The sequence below is a fragment of the Lissotriton helveticus genome, chromosome 1_1 (assembly GCF_964261635.1).
Source record: "Lissotriton helveticus chromosome 1_1, aLisHel1.1, whole genome shotgun sequence".
Taxonomy (NCBI): Eukaryota; Metazoa; Chordata; class Amphibia; order Caudata; family Salamandridae; genus Lissotriton; species Lissotriton helveticus.
In genome coordinates this window covers 11,567,105-11,578,963 of record NC_136057.1, presented here as the reverse complement: position 1 = coordinate 11,578,963, position 11,859 = coordinate 11,567,105, and the positions used below count along the sequence as shown (strand labels likewise).

Sequence of the window (11,859 nt, the reverse complement as noted above, 5' to 3'; positions counted from 1 at the left end):
AAAGAAAAGGACATTTGATTAATCATCGTAAATTGAGTTGCGAATCTCCTGATAAAAGGGAATTTTACTATTTAGCTCTTTTGCAACTCTTTAAGCCATGTCGTTCAGAAGAGGAACTACTTGGAGATTTTCTCAGTTTTGAAGATTCTTTCAATGCAACTAAGGATACCATAGAATGTCCTGTTTTTTCAAATTATCTGCAAATGTAGAACGATGAAATACAGCAAGAAGCTATCATTGCAGCAGCTATCACCTCTGTTTCGTCAAACTTACTGTCATTCTTTTACCCTACGTCACCCCTGTCCCTTTATTTTGCTTCCCTTACTTATCCTCATTCCCTATACTTAACTCACCTTCTTCTTAGTCTTCTCACCCAGTCAGTCCCTCTGTTTCACTCCCCTTCACCTCTCTTTCCTTCCTTTGCTCACTCACTAATTCCTCTTCTGTCACTCACCTAACTGCACTTCAAACACACCTTCATACAACTCCCTGTGTCCTCTTACTTTCACTGTACTCTTCCATCACTCCCTCTCTCTTAGACTCACTGTTGTTAACGCACCTGCACTAATTCCCCCTTCCCTCTGCCTCATTTCCCTTCCCTAACTCCTCTTTCCTTTTTCTCGTGTTTTGTCTCTTGTATTGTGAATAATGTATTATAACTGATTTGTTTTTTCGTTTCCACCGATATTTCATTTATAAGGTAAGTACGACTGACCCAAAAAACTTTTTTATTTCTCTTTTTGTCTATCCTTCCATCGTTCCTGTCTCTTAGCGTGACTCTCTTCATCACCTCATTCTGTCACTCCTTTTCCCCCACCTACACTACCTCATTTTCTGTTTTTTGATCCCTCACTGAGTGTCCTTCTATCACTCCTTCATTCACTCCCTGTGTGTAGTCAATCACTGACTCCCATTGTCTCACACTCACTCGACTTTATCCACCCTCTATCATTTGTCTTTCTTCAACTTCACTGTCCTTCTCTCACTCACCTCACCCTTGTTTTGTTAGGCTGCTTCCGTCAGTACCCTTTATTCCTATCCTTCACTCCCCTTCTCCTTTCTTGTTTCCCTCACATACCTTTTCTCAGTTCATCTGATTTACTCCCCTTCACCTCTCTTTCCTTCTTTTGCTCCCTTTCTCATTAACCTTCCCCCTCTCACCTTACTCCACTTCACTTACTCCTTCTGGCACTCCCTTTGAACTCTGACATCCTCACTTCTCTTTCTTCACTGTCTCTCTGTTAGCCTTACTTCCTCTGTCCCTTTACTGTCTCACTGCCCTTCCCTTACACTCACTGTGTTTAACTCACCCACACTCCATCACTTGCCTTTCTTTGCTCCCTCACTCAGTCCCCTTCTCTCACTCTTTCCTTCACTCCCTCTGTGTCCTCACTCCCCTTGTCTCACGCTCATTCGCCATCTCTCTTTTGACTGTGCTACGTCTTCCTTTGCTTGTTCCATGTTTCTCTGTGTGTGTGCCATCTTACCCTCTGTCTGCACAATATATGCATGTGCGTGTGTCATCTTATCCTTTGCTTGCACCATCTCACCCTCTACTTGTTCTATCTCACTCTCTGCCTGCATCATCTTACTCTCTACCTGTGGCATGTGTCTCTCTGCATGTGCCATCTATCTTTCTTGACTCTTAATCTCCTTCCTTCTCTCTTGTATTGTGAAATATACATTGTATGCATTATAATTTATTTGTTTCTTGTGTTTTACAGATATTATATTCTTAAAAAATAATTTGTTTAAGTTTTTTTATATCTTAGAAGGTAAGTATAAGAAATAAAAAACTTTTTTCGCATCAGTGTCTAAGTTTTCATTATTTATAAGGTAAGTATGAGAATCAAAAATAAGTTTGTTATCACTCTCTTATTGTGACAGAATAACTTCCTCACTCTTTCTCAGTCCCTTGCTCCCTCTCTCTCTACATGTGTCTCCCTTACAGTTAATCTTCTTTGCTCTCTCTTTATACTACTCCTCCTCTTCACCTCAGTCAGTTTCTTTCTTTCTTTATTTTGTTAGGTTTGATCTTATTCTCCTTCCTTCATGCTGTTATCCATTTCTTACCTGTTAGTAAACATTCATTTATCGGCACTGCACTTCCTCCAGTGCACGTCCTTCTCTCTGTTTCTCACGCCTCTTCCCTTTTGTGTTCACTTTTGTTTACAATTCTTTGTTTTGAAAACAGTGCCACAGGCCCTTAAATATTCGTTAGTTACCACAGAATACTAAACGGCCTCAAGGCCCATAGGAATCAATGGCAATTACCGAATTGGTAAATACCGATTCGGTAAAATGACTGATTTATATAGATTTGGTAATTTCAAAAGACAAATTACATACAACCCATTTACCTACTCTTAAATATTGAAGTGGTATGATTTGGGACGCGATGTAGGTAGGCATTTACCGGTCGGTAACGGCTGAATTTGGCTGTTACTGACCGGTAAATGCCTTTTCCTATGTAGGAGGAATTTAATTACAGATTTTGTATTTTTACCGATTCATATTTACCGAATCGGTAAAATTACTGAATCGGTAAATACAGACTTGGTAAAAATACAAAATCTGTATATTCTAATGTAGGTAGCACTGATGATAGTGCTAGAGGCATCTAAGAATTCGTTATTTACCACTGAATACAATTGGGTGATAAATAAGGAATTCCTGTGTACATCCACATGTGTGCATGTACACCTGTGCCATGTGGCACACATACATTCCCTAAGGGCATGTATGTGTGTCACATTGCACACAAGCCAAAAACAGGGGTGCTACAGGGTGTCAAAGTGACACCCTGTTCCCCCTGGCAGGATTCGGTATTTACCGATTCGGTAATTACCAAATCGGTATTTGCCATTGTTTCCTATGGGCTTGAAGGCCATAGAAATCAATGGCAAATACAGATTTGGTAATTATCGAATCGGTAATTACTGAATTTTACCGAATCGGTAATTAATTCGGTAAAAATACCTACATCCCCATTGCCAGTTCTTAAATACCGAATCGGTATGATTCGGTATTAAGAAGTGGTAATCTGGGATTACCTACAACGGGCCCTCGGTATTTATGAGTAGGTAAATCGAGATTACGTACATCTGGCCCATTGAGTTGTAACATTTTTATATACATATGTTACATTTCAGTGCTTTGGAAGTAGTACAGTATACTATAGGTAAACACCTTATAGGTTTATGCTTTCCCACATCCTTATAGTTTTGCACTTTGACATTCACTATGACAAACTTTTACATACAAACATAGAAATTTAGTTCTTTCTTTAACCAGTAGAGGTAGTTCTAAAAATAACAATTTTTTTTTGTTTTTGTTTTGCTTGAAAAACGATGTAAAAAAAGAAACTTTTTAAGGCAGATAATTGTTCAACCGGAACAAACTATGAAAAATAAAGAAAAAATTATGCGATGCACCTGTGCTTCCTGTTTTTTGCAGGATAACTTGAATGGACTCTTGTCCAAAGGCTATTAGTTTCTGGCAACGAATGCATTGCATCATCAAATTCTTAAGTTCTGGTTGGATATTTGCAATCATTGATGCTTGCATTGGTGGTGCTGTTGGTTGAGAAGAAGTGCTGGGAGCAGAGCCCTGCTCCTCTGATGATCTTTTCATTACAGCTTTACTCCAATAGTTTGGGTGTATATTCTTGACATGGCGTTCCATGCTAAAAGTTCCAAAGCTGTACTTCTTCTGTGGATCCCCTCTGGAAAGTACCGTGTCACAGATTTTGCATGTGCAAAAGGCGCATTGACCTTTTTCTGTCCTTCTGGGAATTAAAAAAAATTCCAAACTATGGACTCTTTCGGTGATCTAGGGGTGTCAGGAACAAACTCTTCTGAAGATGAACTAGAAGAATCCTCAAGTTCCTGGTATTGAGAATGCTCAGGTTCCTCATGTTCAGAAGGCTCAGGTTGCTCAGGTTCCTCATGTTCTGAATGCTCAGGTTCCTGCTGTTCAGACAATTCAATAGATTTTTCAGGAGCAAAGTGCTGATGAAAAAAGGTGTTTCTTCCTCGAAAGCCAAAAAAGAATGATGAAGATGGGAGGGGTCTTTCAAGAATTGGAGTAGGAAGTATTATAAACCAATAAAATCTTTTGTTATGAGGTCACATGGTGCGTTTACGGAGCGCTTACGTAAGCTTACGGTGCGTCTACATATTATTTACGGAGCGCTTACGTCTTCTTACGATGCGCTTACGTAGTACGCACCCTCGCAAGATTTATAATTGCTTTAATGAAGTTATATATGGTATTTAAAAGTTTAAATTAACATGTTCTTTATTATCCCTGAAAATGTGTACCTTTACATTGTGCAATGAATACGTAGATATAACGATTTAAAATGTATAAAACTTTCGGGGGTAAGAGCTCGAAGCTTTTACGGTGCACGGACGGAGCTCTTACGTTGCGTGCACGTGCGACGTACCCTCGCGATATTTGTTACTACTTCAAAAAGTAATATACTGTTGTTAAAAGTTCAAATTTTCTATATTAAAGCAGATATTGTCTACCTTTAAAATCTACATTAAATACGTAGATATTATGTTTTATAAATTAAAAAAAATTGTCGGGGTAAGAGCTCAGAGCGTTTACGGTGCGCGGACCCTGTAATCATATTAAAAAAAAACTTGAAAATAAAAATTATATAAATATTATATTATATTAAATATATATATTCACTGAAAAAAACCCATAGGTTTCAAGCCTTACATAGTTAGGAATTAGCATTTAAAAAACCTTGCAAATTCAGTGAAAAAACCATAGGTTTCAGGTAATATATAGTTAGGTATTAGCATTTAAAAAACCATTGAAATTGCTCCTATATAGTTAGTTGTACTAACTATATTTCGCGCACCCGCAATCCACTCACTGATGACATCTCTATTGACATCACTGATCACATCACTGATGATATCATTCATGTGATAATACGATGCACCTCCTCACACTCTAATATAACCTTTGATACACCCAGTGTTGAACACAGACTACCATTTTTGAAACCATTGACACACCAATACTAGTTACTACATCCGCACACACTGATTGCTAGGTCTATACACACATCCAATCATTTACCCATAGAATCATTCATACATACAGTCACTTATCAATACAACACTATCTTCTGCACTGAAACACCTATACAGACACTCACACTCTACCACTCATCCATGGAGTTACTCACACATCTAGTCAGTCATGCAAAGAATCAATCGCACTTTCATTTCCTCAACTATACAGTTATACACACAACACCTTACTTATTCAAACAAATACTAACACATACTTACTATGTTATACAATTACTGATACAAGTACACAATGATCCATACAGCCACTCGCACAATCAGTGGCTATTATGTATAGTCATTTATATATGCCAGCTACCCACACACACACTCAGTCTCCCATACAAATACTCGGGCAACCAATCAATAACACATATAGCCACTCATATAGCTGCTGATCAACACATGCAGTTGCTTACACAACAACAGACATACTGATGCACACATTCAGACAGTTTAGTCACTAACCCATGAATTCAGTAAGACACATTTAATCACTCACTCATACATTCAGTCATGTACCTACTAAATCTTTCATCCAGACACTTACACATCCACTCATTCTTCAATATGTAAAACATATTTAAACTTTACAGAAACACACAGTCACTGGATGATGTCATTTGTGATGTCATCAGTGATGTCACTGACCATGTCATGAATGATGTAATATGTGACATCATCAGCAGTGGATTGCGGGTGCGCGAAATATAGTTAGTGCAACTAACCATATAGGAGCAATTTCAATGGTTTTTTAAATGCTAAGGTAACACACTTGCTAAAACAACTAAGTCAGAACCTGATCAGTCCATCTGCCAGCCCAATTCTGATAGCCCTACGAGCAAAGATTCTCCCTGCGATCTCCTATGGTCACCTGGCCTTTCCTGGGAAGTTGGATGTCCTTCTCAACTCAGCCCAAGTGAAGGCATACAAGTTGGTGTTACATATACCAAGGATAGCAAGATGATCCAGGCTGAGACTGGAACTTGGCCTAGCAAGACCAGACTTGATTTGTCAGGGGGAGCTCATAAAGCTGTATCTAAGGGTACTAAGGGCCCCAGCTAACTCCCTAAAACACCACTTGAGATCGATCTTCGAAGGGCCAGCCTCGATATGGTACACCAGGCTGGGACACGCAATCAAAGCTTTGAGGATCGAGGAAGAAAACATTCCGCGGCAGGACATCCTACTGAATGCATGGAAGAGAGCCGTCAACAAACAAGTTTATGAAATCTCTTTTGACCTCGACCACAAAACCCTTCGTCGAAGTACTCATTTGGTCCCTTTGAAACACTCGTACATGGTAGGAAAAGCTCAATCATACCTAAGTGAGGCTTTAACAACTCATGCCCGAAGCAAAATTCTATACATGAGGCTGACCACGCTTGGGATAGGAGACTTCAACCCCGCATGGGCTCAAAGAGGGGAACCCACATGTAGGTTATGCACCTACACAAGGGAATCTTGGCTGCACCTCCTCTGCTGCTGTCCTTTTTTTGACAACGATCGAAGGCGACTGTTGAGCCCGATTTGCCTCACTCAGAGCATACTATGTTGCTCCGAAGCATCAGCCTTGTGTTTCTCAACTACCAACACAATGACCCTAGCGAGATTGGCAAAATGTGTCCGCCAAATTAGGCTAGCCCTAAAAGCCAATAACGAAAACATCTTAACACTTGGGAATTCAATGCTCGAAAGCAGCGAACGATAGCTGAAGTAACATTGCCACGTCGTAGCATTGCCATTGCCCTCCCATGAAAGAAACGTCCGTCGTCAGGACTAACACCAAGGCACACATGGTTGTACTAAGACCATCTACATGGGACTTAGATAGGGGTGCCACACCCCCTCACTTTACTCTGCTTTCTTTTTAAACTCACTTTTTCTTTTTTAATTGGCACACCAGTGCATCTTTTATCAAGCAAAGAAGCTTACAAACACAGTTTTTTGTATTCTCTTCTTTTACTGTAAAGATTTTAATTAATTGTACAGTTAATAAAAATTCATTCATAAAAAAAATGCTAATTCCTAACTACATATGACCTGAATCCTATGTTTTTTTCAGTGAATATATATATACATACATATATAAACATATATAATCTCCATATCTATATAAATACAAATATAAATGCTTGCATACATATACATATATGCATACATATGTATGTTATTTACAGGAAAGTTTGAAAAACACTAATAAAAGAAAAGCTAAAAAGCCACCTCATTACAAACAGAATGGCTTTAACTCAAACGAGGGCGAGATCTATTGCATTTTCAATGCTTGTTTACTTTGGTTCCATCAAGAAGACATTCAGATGTGTCACACATTTGCCATGAATTCTGAATGTTAGCACGCTAGTTGCTTATTAGATCACTGTAGTAAAGCTACTGCTCACCAGGGAAGTCTGCTGCTGGTATTCAAAGTGCATGTTTCAGTCTGCATGTCAGAATTTTTTAATGGAATAGAAGAGGATTTGAGAAGTCACTCAAAATGTGCCCTAATTTTTCTTTCTGAAGCACTAATCATACTTTCTATGGCAAAATGAATCCCCTCATTTTGTTCCTTTTTAAATTAAATGTTTTCAGACTTACCACTTCATTCCAATCAAGATGGCTTCTGGTGTGCCATACTTTTGTCATAAGTAAGACTGTTAGCGTTCTAGTTGTTCTTTAGAACACTCTGGGACATTCTGTCATTGGGCTATACTTGGGCTACATCTGGATGATATTTGGGCCTCATTTGGGGTCTTTTGTCTCTGGTGGCCATCTTGGGAGACTGCATGTCAGAATATTTTAATGAACTAGAAGAGGATTTGAGGAGTCACTCAAAATGTGCCCTAATTTTTCTTTCTGCAGCACTAATCATACTTTCTATGGCAAAATATACCCCCTCATTGTGTTCCTTTTTAAATTAAATGTTTTAAGAGTTACCACTTAATTCCAATCAAGATGGCTTCAGGTGTGCCATACCTTTGTAATAAGTAGGACTGTTAGCGCTCTAGTTGTTCTTTAGAACACTCTAGGAGGCTGCAGTAGAACACAAAGGAATCAACTGACAGTCTCTGTCCTTGTTGGATGTACATGTTTTACTGAGAATGTCAGACTTCATTCTCACATGACTGAGAAAGATAATGTGAATTTACAGAAAATATGCTTTCAGTTTATCTTATAGATCACCTTCCAAATCACTGTGGGAAAAGCATGATATAATTGTTTTCTTTCAAACATGATTCATGATATCCCAGCAGAAGGCTTTTTCACATGGTAAAATCACCTTAGAATACACCACAATTCCTAAAATGAGTATGGGACCATCAACAAATGATTTGTAATGTAACTAAAGTCCTAAAACCTTCTATCAACTGAAATGCTTTTTAATGAGGTGCTATCATGTATATTGGTCCCAAGATGGCTGCCAACACTTCTTGGATGAAGTGCTGACAGCCAATCAGATCTCACGATGAGATGTGTGGTTAGGCTCCGCCCAGATATATACATTTTATTCACATTTGATTTTCTCAACAACTACTGGAGGGATTTACACCATTTAAACAAAAGGACGAATCAGACTCTACCATTTTCCAAATTTCTTGCAATTCCGTTCAGCCGTTCGGGCTGTAGCCGTGTCTAATCGTCCTATGGAAAGTAACATGGGGAAAACATGTTTTGGGACCCCCTTTTTTCTCAGCCGCCACTTCACGAATCCCCCCAAAACTTTCAGGGAAGGAGTGGAGAGGAGCAGGCCATCTTCTTTGAGAAATTTGCGAAGATTCATCAACCGGTGCCAAAGTTATTCCCAATAGAATGTTGCGGATTTCCTATGGAAACTAGGTCCTAACTATATATACCTACTGGCGACCGCCAGTAGGGATTATATATATCTATATATTTATATATATGGAACACCACAATCCAGATAACCATGTACAGACCACACCGTGCTTGTAAGTTCATAAAGTGCTTCTATTGCTTGATGAACAACATGGCGCGTTTTGGCCGCATTTATACAACCTTGAACACATGACACACTAGGACCATTTACACCTTATATAGTGATTTCATGAGTGATGTCATTATGATGTCACTGACCATGTCATGAGTGATGTAACATGTGACATCATCAGCAGTGCATTGCGGGGTCGTGAGTTATAGTTAGTTACTAGCTACTAACTATAATGTTCGAATTTCTCTGGTTTTGTACGAGTGAAGTTTCCAACTAACTATAGCGTCCCTGAAATCTATGGGGATTTTTGTGAATTTCTAAAGTTTTTTAAATGCTCATTTCTAACTCGTCACCCCACATTGCACTGCTTATGATCTCACATATTGCATCACTCAGGACATGGTCACTGACATCACTGATGACATCTCAAATGACATCATTGAATGCAACACTGTGAGTGTCTATAAAAAGTTTATGACTGTTAAATATATATACCAAGGTCTGTTTGTGAATCAGTGGGTATATGAGTGCCTGATTGGATGATTCAGTGGGTGCATGACTAACGGTATAAGTGAGTGATTTGATGTTTCAGTGAATGAATGAGAGAATGGCTGGATGTGTGAATGTCTGTATCTATTAGTCAGTTGGTACCTAAGTGGTTGTTTGCGTGTGTGAGTGGGTATGTGTGTTTCTATATGGGAGAGTGATCGGCTGTCTGAATATCGCTATGAGTGTCTGAGTGTCTGTGTGGGTGGGTGAGGGTGTGTGTGACTGCCTATATGGATGAGGGGGTGAGACAGTGGTTCTATGGGTTAGTGAATGTGTGTGTTAAGGGCTGGATGTGTGAGTAACTGTCGTTGAGTGAGTGCATGTGTTAGTGGTATATAGATGAGTAACTGGGTATGTGAAAGACATGATATGTGAGTGACTGTATGGGTGAGTGACTGAATGTGAGAGTGGCTGTGCGGGTGAGTGTGTGTTTGTGTCAGTGACTGTTTAGGTGAGTGAGTACATGTTAGTATCTGTATAGGTAAGTGAGCGAGTATGTGTGTAACTGTATGGGTGAGTAGGTGGCTGTGTGATCGTATGGGTGAGTGAGTAGGTGTCTGAATACCTCTATGGGTGACTGACTCAGTGTGTGAGTGGCTGTAAGTAATGTAATGTAATTTGACACTTGTAGATTGCTACTGTCACTCCGAAGGGCATCAGAGTTGGAAACCTACTGGGTGACTGCCAAAGGGCGAGGGAAACAGGTGTTAGATAAGAGTTTTGCACAGAACGTCCAATGCTGAAAAATCCAGGTCTTTAGGGCTTTCCTAAAGAGAGTCTTGGATTGGATCTTACACATCTGGATTGTGAGTTTATTCCATGCTTTAGACCCAATCTCTGCAAGCAATTTTCCTCCTTTCAAGGCCAATCCAAAAGCAAGTATGTATAGCAGATTAGCGTTAGACGACCTAACACTCTGGAAGGGCATATAGCACATAAATCTGGTTCGAAGATAATAAGGTTGCAGGTGAAAGGCAAGATTGCAAGTATTCATCAACTAACTGCTGTCCTTCTCTATAAACCCACTAACTATGCCCTCCTTTATATTTACAGAGAGGCACGATGGAGAAAAACCAGACCTTGGTGAGAGAGTTTATCCTTGTGGGATTCTCACACTTTCCTTATCTGAAGATTCCGTTGTTTTATACTTTCTCCATTATTTATGGTGCAACCTTGTTGGGGAATCTTCTCATCATTATCATAATCAGCACTGATTCTCACCTCCAGACACAGATGTATTTTTTTCTAAGCAACATCTCACTTCTGGACATCCTGTGCCCTTCGGTGATAGTTCCTAAGATGCTGTCAGACCTCGTCTCAAGGTCAAAGGTGATTTCCTATCATGGCTGCATGGTCCAGCTCTTCTTCTATATCCTCTTAACCACTGTGCAATGCTTCCTTTTGTCAGTGATGGCCTTTGACCGCTATGTTGCCATATGCCAGCCCTTGCACTACCACGCCATCATGAGCTTGGAGGTCTGTGTGCGACTGGCAGTTGGCCCATGGATTAGTGGTGGCATTTATTCCTTGATGTACACGGTGGCAACCAGTCAGCTGATCTTCTGCAGATCCAATGTGATCAATCACTTTTTTTGCGACATTTTACAATTCCTGCAGATGTCCTGCTCGGACACAAGTGTGAACATGATCACTATCTTCCTCGGTGTATTCCTTGTGGGCGTTGGGAACTTTGCTGTTGTTCTCGGCTCCTACGCCCGCATCATCTCCACTATCCTGAAGATTGTGTCCAGGGAGGGCAGGAAGAAGACCTTCTCCACCTGTAGCTCCCACCTCATGGTGGTATCTCTCTACTATGGCACTCTCATCTTCATGTACTTCAGAACCCTGGCCAGCCTTTCACGGCCCAATGTCTGGATGGCAGCTCTCATCTATACAATTGGCACACCAATCCTTAACCCAATGATTTATAGTTTGAGGAACAAAGAGATAATAGGGGCTTTGAGGCGAAAAGTAGGAAACATGGATTGTTCCTGAATATAGTGATATCTCAGTATCAGCTCCTTGAATGCAGTGGTGAAACACTTAAACATTATGTTGAACATGCGCAGCACTCCTAAATGACTAATCTCTTTCACTGGCACCTGTCACCGAAATACGTGATAGGATATTTGTAAGAAATTGGGTTATTAATTGACAGTAGTGAAAAGCCAGTGCAAATAATTATCACTATCCTTGTCATGTGTGAACCACAAAAATCACTAACGGCCTGATTATGAGTTTGATGTGCGGCACCGGGTCCCCCTCGGGACC

The 11,859-nt window shown here is 40.0% G+C and overlaps 1 protein-coding gene across 1 annotated transcript; it reads left to right on the top strand.

Annotated features, from left to right (window-relative positions):
• Window positions 1–10,650: 10,650 nt before the first annotated feature.
• Window positions 10,651–11,583, top strand: LOC144757194 (olfactory receptor 5G25-like). The gene has a single exon (XM_078646364.1). It carries the CDS (start codon window positions 10,651–10,653, stop codon window positions 11,581–11,583), a length of 933 nt encoding a protein of 310 aa, XP_078502490.1.
• Window positions 11,584–11,859: the final 276 nt, after the last annotated feature.

Excerpts from the sequence above, each read along its gene's own strand:
- LOC144757194 (XM_078646364.1), top strand. The coding sequence starts at position 10,651 with ATGGAGAAAAACCAGACCTTGGTGAGAGAGTTTATCCTTGTGGGATTC.